General features: G+C 45.5%; 1 protein-coding gene across 1 annotated transcript in view; it reads right to left on the bottom strand.

Annotated features, from left to right (window-relative positions):
• The window catches only part of THADA (THADA armadillo repeat containing), a 544,422-nt gene that overhangs the window by 485,398 nt on the left and 39,020 nt on the right, over positions 1-20,004 (bottom strand). Inside the window, exons 17-20 of the mRNA XM_083175704.1 lie at positions 10,275-10,497; positions 6,218-6,353; positions 5,087-5,223; positions 2,324-2,485 (exon numbers count right to left, since the gene is read on the bottom strand). Of these exons, the coding sequence (XP_083031830.1) occupies positions 2,324-2,485; positions 5,087-5,223; positions 6,218-6,353; positions 10,275-10,497 (658 nt within the window). The remainder of the gene's footprint in view (positions 1-2,323; positions 2,486-5,086; positions 5,224-6,217; positions 6,354-10,274; positions 10,498-20,004) is intronic.

Consider the following 20,004-nt stretch of genomic DNA (forward strand, 5'->3'; position numbering starts at 1 on the left):
ATCCAAAACAGGATTCGCTGCCGTGCGCTCGCCAGAGCATTGAATACCCCCCTTTGTCTAAATGACCATTTTCATCTATTTTCCATGTTTAGGAGCAAATGGTCAATTTTCATTTGCTCCCCAAAATTTCCAGATTTTCATTCCAACCAGCCAGATTGGAAAGATAATCTTTACTGACACCTTCTACAGATCCACAGGTGATCTGGAAAACATGAATTGTTGGTAGCAGTCCAGGACCGGTTTGGCCACCCTGCAGTATCTGTATTGGTCAACAGTCTAAAGGTTGGCAGGAATTATATCCACAGGTACATAAGGATGACAAATGAAAGGTTGACATGTTTAAAGGGCAGGCATGACAATTAATATGGTAGTGTCGTAATGCCAAAAATGCAGCTATACCATCATTCAACAGCATAAAATATATAAACTTCTCAGTATATGCATGACAGATTGTTACTGTATTGGTCGACATGCATTACGTCAACCAGTACAAAAGGTCAACATAGAAATGGATAACTATTTTGTCCCATATGGTTAATATTTTCTTTATTTTCTATCCACGTGGATATTAATTGGGAAAATTAACCTGTGACGAACAAAACTAGCCCACGAGGGTGGCACGCCTGATGGTGGACACAACATGAAACATACAAGATATACAAGCAACCCCCCCCCAAAAAAAGGGTGTGTCGACCAGTGTCATGTCAACCTTTTGTACAGGTCAACAATAACTCTGTTGATCCATTTATCCACATCCACACATTCTACATGTTCTTCTCAAACCCACCTTAGGGCTGTGTTTCAAAAAGGTAAAGAACAGAAAGTGCTGAAAAAAGGTGTGGCCTCACAAGGAATGGGGTGTGGCCTCACAATATTACCCCCAACGGTACAGGGAAATTGTGAGTGACAGGATATAGTGAGCGACAGGGGAGGCATGGGTGACATGAGAAACAACTTAAAAAAGGACAGAACACAAAAAAAAAAACATATACATTTTTTGTTTTTGTACATTCCTATATCCCACTTGCCTCAGACCAGGGGCAGCGAGGTATAAGATCTGGCACTGTTCAGCTGTACTCCCTCACTGGCTGCCAGGCACCTCTGTCCCTGCTCCTGTCTGTTACCAAAGTGGCAGTCACCTCACCTCTGCCGGCTTTCGCCCTCCGGATCTGTCAAAGCTGTATGCTGTCTGGACCCAGGAGGCGCTGGCAGGCAGCAGAAGACGGTGGCAGACTGGTGGGAAGCAGTTTCTTGAAGCAGCAGCAGGTGTTGCGACAGACAGTGACGGCACCCTTACCTGTGAGGATGCCACACGCGGCTACGTATCCTGCTCGGCCGGCCCTGACCCTACCAAAACTAAAACTTTCTTTTGGACTCTCTACATCTGCCCCACCTGCAATTCAACATGGTACCGCCCAGGTGCACAGCTTTTTATTGCTCTATTTCAAAAATCATAAATCAAGCCATGTGACTTGATAATGGCTCAAATTAGGATATATCCGCATCACGTCATACACCGCCTTAAAGGATTTTAAAATAGCTTCATATATCTAGTAATCTCTTCTATTGCAATTCTAGCTTCTGTGCAGATTTTTAAAAAATAGCCCTGCAGAGAGCGGCAATTTGGATTGGCTGGAGAGCCTAAACAGAAGGCCTATGCTGGTTAGAAATCACCATGGCGGCTTTTTTTAATCCCTTGTATAAACATCAATTAACAGTAAGAACTCTTCTCAGATTGGCAGCTGTAGCCGAACATAGAGAACAAACGCAAAGATGAAAGTAACAAAACGAGGGCATTATTTAAAATGACTAAAGTATTTTCCTTTGTATTGACATTTTCCCATGTGGGCAGGTGAATCCAGTCAATTCTTATTAATCACATTACACTACTGATGGGCGCCGCATATATTTTCATATAGCTTTAAACAGTGGCCTGATTCAAAGGGAACCAGCAAACCCATGCTGGTAAATCTTTAATGGCAAAAAATGGAATTCCTTAACTTGTCTGTTCCTCTTACGACTGTAGTTGTTGATCAAAGCAAAGTGAGGCCATTGGGAAAATGTAAATTGACAAGGGGCAAGAAAGAGGCAAAACTGCAGTTTGTTTACTACCAGCCCAGACTCCAAATCTGCCGCATGTGACCGACGGACCAGTGTTCTAAAATATCGTGTGACTAAAGAATACAGTCCCGAAATAAACACATTATATACAATAATTAATATTTCAGTGCATTAATGGACTTGGCCAGACTGGGGTTTTCAATAGCCTTATCAACATAGCTGACTAATAAGGTTTTTAATTGTTTTAATTACATGTCATTACCTTTCATTTCAGCACACAGGGTATTGGAGGGTACGCTGTCTTCTGGGAGGGCCTGGGAATGTAGGTCATTGTCTTTCTGTAATATTCTTGGCTGTGTGAAGTAATCATTTGTGTCCCGTGGTTTGATCTCCCTCATTATCATGTGCAACTGAGCTGAGGCTTCTGGGGAAGACAATGGGCACAGTCAAAGGAGAACAGTGAACCGTAAACTGCTTTGTCTCCCAAAGTTTATCTCTGTGCCCTGACTGTTTTTGGTAACGGGACCCAAAGCAGCTAAAGAGACACGGGTGGCAGACACATAGCTGAGGACAAGGGACACATTTCAAAACAGCCACGAAAATATTATCGCAGTAGAGAAACAGAAGCAAAAATATATGTATATGTGCAAAAAAAAAAAAAAGTATTCTATAGGGCTTGTTCCGTGTCTGATGCAGACTCATCTGCGCTTTTTTTGCTGCGGTCACTTCTGTGAACTGCAAACCTGTACATACAAAATCAAGACACAAATACACTGTGCAACTCAGATGCATGTACAGACAAATAACATTCCCCTGCAGTGTTCGATGTCACCACGGTCACAAGCAGTCCCAACATCTCATAGTAATGGGGCCTACACACATAGCGATGCCTGGGCATTTTGTAAATGTTCACTAGATCGCTTAGAAAATGCCCCTACGTGGCTCCATGTGTATGGGCATAGCAATGAGTGGCACAGTGCGTCACTATCACACAGGCAATTAATATACGACATGCTGGATAAATCATGTTAATCGATGTGGTTTCCAGGGTCAGGGCCAGTGTTCTCACGGAGAACACTGGCCCTGATAGATCGCTCAGTGGCACATCACTGTGCAGTGATGTGTGCCGAGCGATACTGCATCGCTCAGAGTGCTGATCTCCCCGTGTATGACATTGTAATGCGAAATCCTGCATCGCTCAGAGTGCTCATCTCCCCGTGTGTAGGCCACTTAAGACATTGTAATGCAAAATGGTCTTCCATAATGATGATCGTAAAGGACCGCCTAGAGAGTCTAGAAAGACCCATGTAAATGCTGAGTCCAGTATACTAGTAAATAAAGCCTGCCGGTCCTTGTGTTTCCCTGCTATGTCCCTATAGATTGTAAGCAGTAGGGCCCTCTTACCTCCAAGTCTGTCTTTTGTTTCCCAGTTTGTTTTATCTCTGTCTACTATTGTAAAGCGCAACGGAATCTACTGCGCTATATAAAGGAACTGTTAATAAATAAATACTAAATAAAATAAATTAGGGGTTCTCAATAATGTGACCCGTTCATTAGGCATGTATCCGAGCAATACCTCGTTCTGCTGAAAAATTGTTGGAATAGGCAAACGGGATCTTTGACCTACAGTATACGGATTCCCAATGGTTCGCTGGTCATTGATGTCTGACGATCTGCATTTCTATTGCCAATCAGATTGTTGTCAGCAGAATGGGTAGCGGGCCTGCACCTGGCTGTCTATTGAAGTGTGGGAGACCCTCTGGCACGCTCTGGTCATCTCGGCCACTGAATAGAACCATCCTCTGCGGAGATAACCGGCCAGCCGCGGGAGTGCTTCAGGGTTGGGTGCTGGCGCCATCTTACTGTCGCTCCTGCTTCCGGGGGACAGCGACTGTCGGAGATCCTGGCTCGCTCTCTGCTCTACCTGGCTATACAAGTCGGCGGCCTCCTTCGTTGTTGCTCCATACAACCTGGCCTGCTGCTGTGCCTGGCTACATCCTGACACTACCTGCTGTTGAGTGATCGCTGCCATCGCCATCCCCTGTGCCTCCCTACAGTGACTGCCTTGCTTGTATACTACTCTGCACATTTTCCTGAAGCCATAGATGTCACTAAGATCCTTCAGCTTCGGGCTCCTTCAGCTTCTGGCTCGGTGGCTCGCTGCGCTCGCCACACTATTCTATTCTCAACTCCACGCCGACGTGGATAGTGGGGGTATGAAAAGGTCGGAGGACGCGTACCGCCGCCCCTCGCGGGCTCGCTGCGCTCGCCACGCTGCGGGTTCACGTTGATCGTGGGGTGGCGTTAACAATTGTGGGGGCCATTTCAGACTTCAGGGGGACTATTAGGGCTCTGTGGCCCATTTAACATTGTTTCCTATGGAAAAATCGCGGGCATTGAGGCATTGAACAGTAAAATCGCGTCCAATCACACTTTTAACATTGATCCCTATGGGAAATCGCGGGCATCTCGTCGCACCCGTTTTTTTAGTGCATGCGATGGCCGCGATTTTTTACCCCCGATGACCGCGATGGACATCGTGGGCGCCGTACTAGGTAAAGAGTACATTTAATATTTATCTTCTCCCATTGGGGATGTAGTATACTTCTAAGTGATATTATTGTAAGAATATGCTCCTTTTAATCCTGCCACAGTACGCCCGGATGGTGTCACCGGGTAAGTGTTTTCTAGTCATACTGACAAAGAGAGTCGATTTACTATCATCTATCCTATATACATTCACTACCTCATGTATATTTGTTTTGGTCAATTTAATAAAAATTACTCAATTTAAAAAAAGTCAATATCGTACAGCTTTGTTATAAACTGCAATAAGAAGAATCCTTCTACACCTAGCATGGAAGGCCGTTAGAATTCCCTAAGAAAACAAAATCATGTATAGACCGTGAAGAACATTACCTCTCAGAAATGCCATGGCATCCATAATTCATTATAAGAAAAAATACTACGGGACAAAAAAAATAAAAAATAGTTGTGAATAACATCGTATTCAGAGGATAGTTACCAGACTCTGTGTCCATCGGCATGAGGCCTTCTGGGGATGAACTGTGGACCACGGGAGAGACTATGGCTGAGAGCCGGTAAGCCATTGTGATCATCTGTGTTACCAACTGTCTCCATTCCACCACCATTGTGATGTCACTATGTTAAAAAAAAATCATGAACAATCACATCAGTGACCAAATATTGCAAACAAAAATAAAAAAGTGGGTGCTGCCCGTAATAACCATTGAAGTCCTAATTTTCATTTATGTAGTGGAGTTTAGAAAACATTATAAGCTTATTGGTTGTTATGGGTAACATCCCACTTTCCTGGTTTACAGGTTTTAATTAATCTACCTTAGTGATTCCCAACCTGAGTCCGCAAGGCACACACACAGGGAGGTATGCAATCCTCCACCACTATTTCCGATGGTGGAAATAGCGGCGGGGCCCTATTCAATGCTGTCTTTACCCCCATAGCGGCCGAATGTATTAATCCCCGGCATCCGAGAGTCGTTATTTGCCCAGCTTTAACGGCTCTCCATATCGGCTACCCCTCAGCATTTAAAAAAGTCCCTATCTCCCCCCAGCCGGCTGTCTGGGCATGCGCAAGATCTCGCTTTTATCACGATATCTCATGCGCACTCCGGAGCCAGCAGCAGGGCTAGCGTTGTCCCTGCAGTGTGGATAGGACAAAGCTAGGCCGGGGCTATTTAACACCAAGCAGCTGTTAATACATCGCCCTGGCGGCTAATTACTGGGGGGGATTGCAGGGGAAAATACCTGTTGAGCGTTACTCGAAGGGCTGTCCCTAGCACACGTTAGGGGCGCTATTAATAAATCTGCAAAAACGTAATCCCCCCCCCCCCAGTTAACTAGCATTAAGTGCAGAAATTCACTTAACGCTAGTCTGCACCTATGAATGTTAAATGGTACTTCAGCCAATCAGCTCCTAGGTGTCATGTGTTTAAGAAAATGACAGGAGTCGATTGGTTGGAACACCATTGAACATTCTTAACAAGTGATAACAATAACCGTGCACTGTGTGTGAAGTATTGGTTTTAGGAGTTCTTTGATATTTTTAATCTCACAATGAACTTTTATGAAACTTGAACAGACACAAAAAAATTGCAGTAGAATCGATCTCACTTACCACATGGAGAAGTGGTTTAATGCTCCAATAATACAATGTACCCGGCCATACAATGGGAACGAGGCTGCAGCTTCCAGTAAAGAATTCTCAGCTTGCACAATTTCATTCTGGAGGCTGTCCATCAGGAACTGGACGACTATAAAATACATATACATTATGTCAGATAATAGCGCAATTCTTAATTGTGTTCTATTAATTAATGTTTTAAAGGTATGAATGTATATTTAAAAAAAAAATTGAATATATTAGATTGATTCACCCATTATTAATTGTGTCAGCGCTGCTTTTATCTGTGTTTTCTTTGTTGTCTAAAGGAAGTCTGCTAGTTCTGGAGAGGTTTAAAGCTTCTTACAGGATGGTCAGTATCCAAAGTGATTAGTAGGAGGGAAAAGGGTTTCTGTTACTGTACTGAATACCTCTGCCAAAGTACAGTCTGGCCTTAGGACCTTTCTAACCTTGACACTCCAGCTGTTGTTGAACTACACATCCCAGCATGCTTTGCATCAGATTTAGCATGGCTAAATAGCAAAAATGAAGCAGAGCATGCTGGGATGTGTAGTTCAACAACAGCTGGAGTGTCAAGTTTAGCCATCAAGGCCTTAGGTCAACACCTTCAAAGGGTAGACATGACTTTAGGGCGACAGAGTCATTAGGTCGACACAAGCATTATGTCGACATGGGCAAGGTAGACAGTGAAAAGGTTGACATGGGCTTTTCAAGGTTTTTTTGTCCTGACAGACGCAGACACCGTACCGATGCATCGCAGGGTCTATACAATTAAAAAGATGAGCGATTAGAAAATATCTATTTGGCTCGCTTCTGGATAATTGAAACAAGATAATGATATTTCTAGGCAGCATGCTCATTTAAGGAATTGTCGGTTAAAATGCCATTCTTTCTTTCAGCCAGTGGTTCCCAAACTGCGGGGTAAAAGCATTATTAATTGTTAAGGGGGAAAAGCATTATCAGCGCCACTGTCTGCACTGATACCGCTTCTCTCCTACGTATGGAGGAGGAGGAGCGGGCTCAATGATAGGGGACACTAGGTCATTATCAGTATTGCTTTGTAAGATAGCAGGCCGATATCAATAGCTGCAGGTATCATTGGCCAAACATCGTCCTGGCGGCGCATGAGATCTTGCAAGACTCACAAGATCTTGTGCATGCCCAGAGGAGCTAAAATGGCAGTGAGAATATACAGTAGGCTCATATTATGCGCTTTGACTGATATCGCAGGGGGGGGGAGTTTTCACTTCTCAGCGATATAGCTTTCTGCTCTGCTTTGGTAAAGAGGAGAAGCAGGAAGCATATAGCAGCATAGTATATTTACCCCTGTGTGCCTCGGGGCGTTTGCACGGGTGCCTTGGATTGGTGGTCCAGGACAAATTCAAATTATTGAGGATGAATGTAATAGGCAAAACCAGTGCTTGTGGCTTCCATTTTTAAAACAGGTAGACAAAACACAAGCAAATTCTGTCCCTCCCCACATAACTGACCCTAAGGACATCATATAAACAATTTTGCCTTAGGGGTGCCATAAAATAAAATCTGGGGTGCCATAATGAAAAAAAAATTTGGGAACTGCAACTACAGTATAAGCAATTTTGCTGCTTGCTAATGCTCAGAAACAGGTGAGCTACTATGTCAGCTCTCAAAAATAGGCACCATTTCAATAGAAAATACATTGTATATAATAGTAATTAATAGAAAGTCTATTCTGCTACAGTAAGGTTATGCCCCTTTCCCACTGCAGCTCTTTAACGGTATATTGCAGTTTTTCCCCCACAATTTACCGATTAAGTCTGCAGTGGGAAAGCGCCAGAGTTGAAATACCGGTTAAAGTTAACCGGTATTTCAACCCGTTTTAAAAGCAGAGTCCTACACGTTTAAATACCGTTTTTAAGGCAGTGGGAATGCCTCTTTTAAAATCCCACACTAATTCCCCCTCCCCTGGTACCTTTCCTGGAAGGGTACCTGCACCGCACCCACCCCCTCCCCTGGCACTTACCTGCGTGGGGGATCCGGGCAGCGGGGTCCGGCATCATGGCATGGGCACAGGACCAGGGGAGGGGGGGGGGGGGTTATGAAAGACATGCACTCTTTTTTAAATGGTTCACTGCGATGGGAATAGCACTTAAACGGTATTTAAAACGGTAATCTGCTGCAGTGGGAATGCTAATACCGTTTTAAATACCGTTCTAAAATACCAGTACTTAAAACGGGTCTGCAGTGGGAAAGCAGCATAAGGTTACTGGACTTTAAAGACAAAAAAAAAAAATAAACACTATGCAGCTATAGGGGCAGATTTCTAGAATTTGCATTTTTAATGTGGATGCAGCAAATATTTTTCATACAAACTCAATGAATATCTTCATGTTAAATGAGCGTTTCTGTTACCAGGAGGATAGCTCTGTTTCTGTTACCAGGAGTAGGGAGCAGTTGATGGCATAACTCAATCGCACAGCTTCCTGGTACAGATTGCCAGTGGGCCCATACTTGCATTGGACAGGTATCTAGAAGTTCCACCACCGCCGCTGGAACAGTAGCCCATAGGGGCTAACTATTGGGGCAGGATCTTGCTAAATCAGAATCTATAGCAGCCCCCACAGAAGCCTATTGGGGCTGCATTTTGCAATCGGAAACGTCATATCTGGGGGATCCTCAATATTTGTGGACACATCCTAAAAATAGCTATTTTTGGAGGATACTCACAAATATTGAATAATAAATATGGCCGATACTCAACCACACTCAATATAAATGAGTAATGTGCACAACTCACCACAAATGTCATAGAGACTGCCTGACCTAATTGGTTGATGGTGGCAAGCACTTCGGGGGTGATTCAGACCCCCCAGTGGGGGGCCAAATTTTGCTCCTCCGTCCGATGTTTGGGATTTGCGCATGTCCATGCACGAATATGCTCATGTGCAAACCCCCCTGGACAAACGCCTTCGGCAGGTTTCACACTTGCCGAAGCGTTCGCTCCAGAATGGGCCGGCAGAGGGTTGGAGGCAGGGCAATGCTGGGAGTGTCCATACCTGCCTGGGGTGGCTAAAATCACATGATGTCGGCACTCCCCGGAATTCAGCCATCTCCGGCCGGAATAAAAAAAAAGTCAGTCAGATGGACATTTATTAGCGGAAGGGAAGAAAAATAATTTGATGATGAGCAACCACTTTTCTTCCGTGCGCATCCAATTGCATGCTAATGAGGGGATTGGGGCGGAACAGGGGGTGCTGTTTACCTGTTTACCTCACTAGGCAGCAAACAGGTCTGATTAGGCCCTTTGTTTTAATGGTTACGGACTAACTACATTTTGAGCTTAGTACCATGACAGGTTTGGCCTACCTTGTACGGTCACTGGAGTCTGAAAGTACAGGATTACTATGCCGTAACAGTTGTCATTATTGACAAATTCGTAATCAAATATTAATTAGCAATGTATATAAACTGGAAGCACAGGTCATCTACAGGACCCATACTTTGGGCCAGATGTACTAAGCTTCAAAAGTGATAAAATGGAGAGTGATAAACAGCCAACCAATCAGCTCCTACCTCACATTTTTTCAATCACAGTCTGTGACATGGCAGGTAGGAGCTGATTGGCTGGCTGTTTATCACTCTCCATTTTATCACTTTTGAAGTTTATTACATCTGGCCCAAAAAGAGAATGCAAGAGGTTTAAGTGCTATGAGGAGGAGACTGGTTCTTCCTGACTGCATACCATAGACTGTATTCTTGTTTATAGTGGTTAAGCCCACAAAATGGCTGCCTCCACACACCCTCTGTGTGGTGCATGTCGTATGCTGGCAAACAAGGTTTTACTTTAAGCAGTAAATGATCTGAATACACAAACCAGATGGGTCCATTTGCGAAATGCAGATATGGGAGCAGTGCCATAGACTTTAAAGTGTTTCATTTTCAGTTCATCAGATTTGCACATATCCAAAAACCACACATAAATCTAATTCCATTTGCACAGATGACTATATACATACAAAAAACACCACTAAGAATATTAAAACTTAAAAGAATGAAATATTCAAAAACAAACCAGTAAATGTATTCCTCTCCACAAGACCGATCCTGTCACTGTTTGGTGCCCGATACTGCCGACCTCTCAGGCCACCTTGTGCCCATTTATCTAATGCAGCTGTCAGACCTTCCTGATGGATCAAGAAATTCAGCAAATAGCAAGCTGTTACACAGTCAAAATGCTTTGTGCTTGTGCTGAGATTCATTGCCGCTTGGAACAACACACAGAGCTTCTCCGTATTCTGAAATAACAGAACAGGTAGACAAAACACACAACATATTTATTTGGCTGTGGGTAAATTAGCTTTAGTGATTTATGAAACCAAAACATGCGCTTTTATTTAGTGGTCAAGCTGTTACTCAGAATTACACAATAATAAAAAGTAGAGGGGTTGGTAATGATCTTATTTGTAGCAAAGAAAAATCGTTCAATAAAAGACCAAATCTTAAACGTTCCCAAAACAAATGGCATGTACAATAATAAACAAGAAATGTAGGTATAGGACAAGCTGTAAATCATATATATGTATAAACAAAGTCGTGGACAAAATCACAGTTTATATGAAGGGAGATCTGCTGTTACCGAGTCAGTTCAAAATAATTAAAATACCACTTGTATTTTAGAGAGTAACACTGTCCAATTATTGGCCTAATCATTGAACCATGTAATATCGCCTGTTCCATAAGAGCAGGGCTGGGCAACACCGGCCGTCCAGATGTTATTGAACTACACATCCCAGCATGCCTTGCATCAGTTTCAGCATGGCCACATAGCAAAACTAATGCAAAGCATCTTGGGATGTGTAGTTCACTAACATCTGGAGGGCCGGTGTTGCCCAGCCCTGCATAAGAGGGTATCCTGTACTGCACCCGCCCATAGGATGAGATGCTGCCCACAGCAACCAATCAGAATATACTTCTGATTTATTTAGCACCTTCTACAAGATAATAGAGAGAATCAGATTTGTTGCCCATAGCAACACACCACCTCCAACAGAACTCCCATTGTTGTATATAAGCCCACTATTATCTCTTCCCATACAGGGCACAGGCTGCAGTGGTGGCTAATACCCCTTTCACACCAGAAAATGCAGGGACTTACAGAGGAATACAATCCAGGGATCAAGCAGGGACATTCCCGGGTTGGCCTCTATCCCCCCCGGCCTAGTCCCTGCATTTTCTGGTGTGAGGTGGGAGAGAAACCCCCCCACCCACCTATGCGCAGCAGCGGAGATAAGGTGAGCGGGCTCAAGGCAGCGGCGGCTGGGAGCTTGTAGCGTTATACCCCATTCACACCAGCCTAAATTCCCGGGTTGAGTCCGGGAACAACCCGGTACTACCTCTGGTGTGAAAGGTACCCGGGACAAATTACCGGGCTAATTTGCCGGCAATCCAACCCGGCTAGGTAGCAGGGTTGTTCCCGGGTTCAACCCGGGGACCTGGCTGGTGTGAAAGGTAAAGAGTATACTTACCCGGGTTGCCGTGTCCTGTCCGACAGGAATTAATGCAGGCGGCGGGTGCAAATGACGGGACAGCCGGTGAATGATGATGACGCAGCTCTCCGGCGGCAGTGAGGACGCCGGAGAGCTGCGTCATCTTCATCCGCCGCCTGTTCCGTCATTTGCGCCGCCGCCTGTGTGGATCCCTGGCCTGTGCGGAGGACCAGCAACCGGGGTGAGTATTCTCCCCACCTCCGCCGCCATCCCGCCGACTGGTCGACGCCTCCCCACCTCCTGCCGGCCTCCTTCCCGCCCCCTTCTCACACCAGAAAATGCAGGGACATTTCTGGTGTGAATGGGTCCAAACCCGTCCCTGCTTGTCCCGGGAACTGAATTCCCGGGTTTGTCCCTGCATTTCTGGTGTGAATGGGGTATCATTTGCCGGGCGGCAGGGGTGGGAAGCGCTGCTGAATTTGAAAACATTTTGAAAAGTCCGGCACTCCTTCTTATGACCCTGAATACTGCGACTGAACAGTAATTATTGTCTGTCAGCCCTGCAAAATTGTCCAGACCGTCAATTAGATCCAATTGGTCAGTTCCATAAAGCAGGGAATGCCACTGTTCCTTAATGGGGAATAGGAACCTAGATGTTGTGGCATATGAACGTGTCCTTACACATTTTTACTGCACTCACGACATACAGCCTGTGAGACTCTACTAGCGCCAGGCATCGTTTTTGTTGAGAAGCAATGCATCAATGAAACATGAATAATGTAATTTGATAGGATACTTGTCTATCGGTGTGCAACTGAGTCTCTGAGCAGGCATACAATTACAATGCTGTGGCTGTTCCATCATGGTTCATATAAAGACTCCGTCACACAATGATACACAAGTAAAACATGAAATTAATCAGCACAGTCTCTCCATGCATCCTAGCCATTGAGTTGCGACTTAATATGCTTTTTTTTTTTTGGGGGGGGGGGGTGTTCTCTCGCTGCATGGTGTGTTGTGGCTAGATGTATGGAATACCTGATGGGTTTCTAACAGATTTTACCCCACAGAGTATGGCCCTTATTCCGGTTCACTCACAAATTCCTTCTCAAATGGACAGAACCATGTGCACTGCAGGTGGGGCAGATGTAACTTGTTCATAGAGAATTAGATTTGGGTGAGTTATTTTATTTCTGTGCAGGGAAAATCCTGGCTGCTTTATTTTTACACTGCAATATAGATTTCACTTTGAAGTAAAACCCCACCCAAATCTAACTCTCTCTGCGCAAGTAAAATCTAACCCACCTGCAGTGCACATGGTTTTGTCCATTTGAGAAGGAATGTGCCTCAGAGTGAACCAGAATAAGGGCCTATGTCCGGCGTTATACTAATACTACTAAACATTACTACTGACAATGGAAGAAAATTTGGTTTTCCATGACTTTAAACAGCAGCCTTATATCTTTATATGGTCATGGAACCCTTTGGGGATTTTTAAGTCTTCTAATCTACAGTAGGAAATAGATTTTGTTACGATTGATAAATTGTGGAACTATTTAAGATCATTCAGTTTCCAAGAAAAGCTTCTGTCAAGTCTGGCCTCTGACAGCACATAACGAAATACAAACAGGGAAAACTAAGTTTAGCACTAGTAAAAATAGGATTTAATTACTGTAGTGAACACTGACATTTACTCCGCAAGTGGCAGAGCTGCTTTCAGTGTCCCAGACCCTGTTGCCATCATTCAGCGCCTATTTATACGAGTGCACTGGATTACGGTTGATAGCCATGTACATCATTAACTGGTTAGCACAGCACAGGCTAATTATATGGTGAGGTAGTCTGCTGCATGTGATTAGTGCGTGCAGGTGTGGACCCCTCAGGGCTCACTTTTGAATGAATGAATGAATGAATGAATTAGGGGATATTGGTTTTGCTTCAGCAAGATAGAGGGCCACAGGCTGACTGTGATGGCACTGAAGCAACTCGCCATTCTCTGGTGAGAACACTGGCCCTGATACCAGAGATTACTGGATTACAGCATACCGGATAATTATTGGCAGGCGATAGCAATGCGCGGGCCGACTATCGATATGGCCCCTACACACGGAGTGATTAAGGGGCACGCTCTAAGCGATCTAGTGAGATCGCTTAGAAAATGCCCTGAAATCTCCCCATGTAGGCCCCATAACATGTTTTTGTTAGGCAATTACTTTTTTTATTTTTTTACTATTTTTTTAATCACTGCACCGCGAAGCATCAGAAATGTTTTGCGGCACCCCTAGGCTAAAGGTTTCTCATTGAGAAAGTCAGAAACAAAAATGAAGCTAAATTAATTGTGTTTCTATCTCATCCTTAGGATCAGTTATGTGGTAATGGACAAAATGTACTTATGTTTGTCCATAATTTGACTATTAAATTGGACATAAATAATTTGAATTGGTCCTGGACCATCAACCCAGGGCACCCCCTGCAAGTCACCCAAGGCACCCCAGGGTGCCATGGCACACAGTTTGGGAACCACTGGCCTAGGCAAAGTGGCGGCCATTTTGTATGTTTGAACAACAACGAACATGCGGCCTATGAATTCACTAAATCGAAAGACGCAGGTGAGGCACTTAATGCATCACAAGCTCCTGGAGAAAGAAAGACAAAAAACAATCCTAGGCATCTTACAGTATGCCTCCAGTAATGTGGCTGCCTCATAGGGGCTTATTTATTACATAGTTACATAGTAGGTAAGGCTGAAAAAAGACTTGCGTCCATCTAGTTCAACCTGGTATAGGTATCCATTGCTGATTTGGTAGGTTCTGGTATTTTACAGACAAATTATATTTCTTATTTGTACCCATGGATGTTTTTCTCCAGTAAATGTTTGTCCAACTTTGCCTTGAACGCATTTAATGAGCCAGCCATTACCACCTCTCTGGGAAGAGAGTTCCAGAGTTTGACTGTTCTGACCGTAAAGAAATTCTTTCTACTAGCTGAATGAAATCTTTTTTCTTCTAATCGATACTCATGCCCTCGCGTCCTAGATTCCTTTCTAGTAGAAAATAGGGTGTGTGACAGTTCCTTATATTGGCCCTTGATATACTTGTACATGTTGAGCATGTCCCCCCTTAAACGTCTCTTTTCTAATGTAAATAGTCCCAAATTGCTTAATCTCTCCCCGTAGCTTAAATTCTCCATTCCCCTAATAAGCTTTGTTGCTCGCCTTTGGACTTTTTCTAATTCTATGATGTCCTTTTTATAGTGTGGGGCCCAGAACTGCACTCCATACTCGAGGTGAGGTCTCACCAATGCTTTATACAGTGGCATAATTACTCTTGAGTCCCTAGTTTCCATTCCCCTCTTAATACATGCCAGAATTTTGTTGGCCTTTTTTGTAGCTACATTACAATGGGCACTACATCCCAGTTTGCTGTCTATTTGGACTCCTAGATCCTTTTCAAGTATGGAATAACCCAGTTCCTCTCCGCTAAGGTTATAACTAGCACACTGGTTGTGTCTTCCAAGGTGCATAACCTTACATTTATCTACATTGAACCTCATCTTCCATTTTTTTGCCCACTCATCTAGAATTGCAAGATCATTTTGAAGCATGGTGACATCTTCTGGTGATTTGATGACTTTGCTAAGTTTTGTATCGTCCGCAAAGATGGATACATTGCTGAGTAACCCTATCCCAATATCGTTAATAAAAATGTTAAACAAAATGGGCCCCAAAACCGAACCCATTAAGATGGGAGTTCTATTGAAGAGTGGACATTGCTATGGGCAACCAATAAGATTATTCTAAAAGGTGCTAAATAAATAAGCAGATTCTGATCGGTTGCTATGGGTAACAAACCATATTCAATAGAAAGCCTATCTTAGTAGATAAACCCCATAGTATTATCCATGCATTTCCATGAATGTTGCTTAAGCTCACAAAATGTCCGCCTCCAATATACACCGGCAATGGACAAACGATAAACCTCCCCTGAAGCAGCAATAAAGGCTTGTATGTTGCTATTGGCTGAATGGGTGTACCTTAAGTAGTAAGGAATGAAATATAAAGACAAACCATTACAAAAGGTGTCTCCTGTGGAAATAGACCTGTGCCACGTATCGCCATGTTCCCAAATCTCACGGCACAACTACTTTCCAGAAAAGAATGATGGAAACTTGCAATTGTCTCGTAAGAGTTGCAGAATAATTACCACCACATGTTGACATTCTCTATTCAAGTTTATGTCACTTACATTTTGTGCAAACTCCAAAGATTACAGTTAAGATGCCAGCGGTAGCACTTATCACCACAGCCATACTGTATAACATTGGGAGGAATTTGTGAGTCAGTGTGTTGGAAACAATGTAAGAGGCAGCTGATAAAGTGAGACACTAGGGGTAGTGTTTGTATCCATCCAACGACTGAATTACTCAGCATTTGGCTTATTTAACCAAGTACTCCTTAAAAGTTATTGCTAAACCATGCTTTCGCAAAAGCCAACAGGGCATTGCAAATTTCCATCGTGCAATAATACTTCTGCTTTGATCTGTATTCCGCATGGCAGTATACACGGAGTTACTGCATATTTCCATTACACTACAGATACCTTAAATGTGTCCTCCAACAGGTAAGGTATAAATATCAAGTTAAAGAAAAACACTCATTACAGAGCTTCCAAGTTGTATGCAAAGGCTGTTACTGTGATTACCTTTATAATAAATGAATATTAGGAACAGACAGCTTAACAAATGCCAGACCCGCACTGGAACATCGCAGCAATAGTAGGACCCGCACTGGAGCAACGCAGCAATAGTAGGACCCGCACTGGAGCAACGCAGCAATAGTAGGACCCGTACTGGAACATCGCAGCAATAGTAGGACCCGCACTGGAACATCGCAGCAATAGTAGGACCCGCACTGGAGCAACGCAGCAATAGTAGGACCCGCACTGGAGCAACGCAGCAATAGTAGGAGCCGCACTGGAACAACGCAGCAATAGTAGGAGCCGCACTGGAACAACGCAGCAATAGTAGGAGCCGCACTGGAACAACGCAGCAATAGTAGGAGCCGCACTGGAACAACGCAGCAATAGTAGGAGCCGCACTGGAACGTCGCAGCAATAGTAGGAGCCGCACTGGAACGTCGCAGCAATAGTAGGAGCCGCACTGGAACGTCGCAGCAATAGTAGGATCCGCACTTGAACAACGCAGCAATAGTAGGACCCGCACTGGAACATCGCAGCAATAGTAGGATCCGCACTGGATCAACGCAGCAATAGTAGGACCCGCACTGGAACAACGCAACAATAGTAGGACCCGCACTGGAACAACGCAGCAATAGTAGGACCCGCACTGGAACATCGCAGCAATAGTAGGACCCGCACTGGATCAACGCAGCAATAGTAGGACCCGCACTGGAACAACGCAGCAATAGTAGGACCCGCACTGGAACAACGCATCAATAGTAGGACCCGCACTGGAACAACGCATCAATAGTAGGACCCGCACTGGAACAACGCATCAATAGTAGGACCCGCACTGGTACATCGCATCAAAAGTAGGACCCGCACTGGAACAACACAGCAATAGTAGGACCCTCACTGGAACATCGCAGCAATAGTAGGACCCGCACTGGAACAACGCAGCAATAGTAGGACCCGCACTGAAACAACGCAGCAATAGTAGGACCCGCACTGGATCAACGCAGCAATAGTAGGACCCGCACTGGAACAACGCAGCAATAGTAGGACCCGCACTGGAACAACGCAGCAATAGTAGGACCCGCACTGGAACAACGCATCAATAGTAGGACCCGCACTGGTACATCGCAGCAATAGTAGGACCCGCACTGGAACAACACAGCAATAGTAGGACCCGCACTGGAACAACGCAGCAATAGTAGGACCCGCACTGGAACGTCGCAGCAATAGTAGGAGCCGCACTGGAACAACGCAGCAATAGTAGGATCCGCACTGGAACAACGCAGCAATAGTAGGATCCGCACTGGATCAACGCAGCAATAGTAGGAGCCGCACTGGAACAACGCAGCAATAGTAGGACCCGCACTGGAACAACGCATCAATAGTAGGACCCGCACTGGTACATCGCAGCAATAGTAGGACCCGCACTGGAACAACGCAGCAATAGTAGGACCCGCACTGGAACAACGCAGCAATAGTAGGACCCGCACTGGAACAACGCAGCAATAGTAGGACCCGCACTGGAACAACGCAGCAATAGTAGGATCCGCACTGGATCAACGCAGCAATAGTAGGACCCGCACTGGAACAACGCAGCAATAGTAGGACCCGCACTGGAACAACGCAGCAATAGTAGGACCCGCACTGGAACAACGCATCAATAGTAGGACCCGCACTGGTACATCGCAGCAATAGTAGGACCCGCACTGGAACAACACAGCAATAGTAGGACCCGCACTGGAACAACGCAGCAATAGTAGGACCCGCACTGGAACATCGCAGCAATAGTAGGAGCCGCACTGGAACAACGCAGCAATAGTAGGATCCGCACTGGAACAACGCAGCAATAGTAGGATCCGCACTGGATCAACGCAGCAATAGTAGGAGCCGCACTGGAACGTCACAGCAATAGTAGGAGCCGCACTGGAACGTCACAGCAATAGTAGGAGCCGCACTGGAACGTCGCAGCAATAGTAGGAGCCGCACTGGAACAACGCAGCAATAGTAGGATCCGCACTGGAACAACGCAGCAATAGTAGGACCCGCACTGGAACAACGCATCAATAGTAGGACCCGCACTGGTACATCGCAGCAATAGTAGGACCCGCACTGGAACAACACAGCAATAGTAGGACCCGCACTGGAACAACGCAGCAATAGTAGGACCCGCACTGGAACATCGCAGCAATAGTAGGAGCCGCACTGGAACAACGCAGCAATAGTAGGATCCGCACTGGAACAACGCAGCAATAGTAGGATCCGCACTGGATCAACGCAGCAATAGTAGGAGCCGCACTGGAACGTCACAGCAATAGTAGGAGCCGCACTGGAACGTCACAGCAATAGTAGGAGCCGCACTGGAACGTCGCAGCAATAGTAGGAGCCGCACTGGAACAACGCAGCAATAGTAGGATCCGCACTGGAACAACGCATCAATAGTAGGACCCGCACTGGTACATCGCAGCAATAGTAGGACCCGCACTGGAACAACACAGCAATAGTAGGACCCTCACTGGAACGTCGCAGCAATAGTAGGACCCTCACTGGAACGTCGCAGCAATAGTAGGACCCGCACTGAAACAACGCAGCAATAGTAGGACCCGCACTGGAACAACGCAGCAATAGTAGGACCCGCACTGGAACAACGCAGCAATAGTAGGACCCGCACTGGATCAACGCAGCAATAGTAGGACCCGCACTGGATCAACGCAGCAATAGTAGGACCCGCACTGGAACAACGCAGCAATAGTAGGACCCGCACTGGAACAACGCAGCAATAGTAGGACCCGCACTGGAACAACGCAGCAATAGTAGGACCCGCACTGGAACAACGCATCAATAGTAGGACCCGCACTGGTACATCGCAGCAATAGTAGGACCCGCACTGGAACAACACAGCAATAGTAGGACCCTTACTGGAACGTCGCAGCAATAGTAGGACCCGCACTGGAACAACGCAGCAATAGTAGGACCCGCACTGAAACAACGCAGCAATAGTAGGACCCGCACTGGAACAACGCAGCAATAGTAGGACCCGCACTGGAACAACGCAGCAATAGTAGGACCCGCACTGGAACAACGCAGCAATAGTAGGACCCGCACTGGATCAACGCAGCAATAGTAGGACCCGCACTGGATCAACGCAGCAATAGTAGGACCCGCACTGGAACAACGCAGCAATAGTAGGACCCGCACTGGAACAACGCAGCAATAGTAGGACCCGCACTGGAACAACGCAGCAATAGTAGGACCCGCACTGGAACATCGCAGCAATAGTAGGATCCGCACTGGATCAACGCAGTAATAGTAGGACCCGCACTGGAACAACGCAGCAATAGTTGGACCCGCACTGGAACATCGCAGCAATAGTAGGATCCGCACTGGAACAACGCAGCAATAGTAGGATCCGCACTGGATCAACGCAGCAATAGTAGGACCCGCACTGGAACAACGCAGCAATAGTAGGACCCGCACTGGAACAACGCAGCAATAGTAGGACCCGCACTGGAACAACGCAGCAATAGCAGGACCCGCACTGGAACAACGCATCAATAGTAGGACCCGCACTGGTACATCGCAGCAATAGTAGGACCCGCACTGGAACAACGCAGCAATAGTAGGACCC

Source organism: Crinia signifera, chromosome 3, assembly GCF_055691185.1.
Source record: "Crinia signifera chromosome 3, ASM5569118v1, whole genome shotgun sequence".
Classification (NCBI taxonomy): Eukaryota; Metazoa; Chordata; class Amphibia; order Anura; family Myobatrachidae; genus Crinia; species Crinia signifera.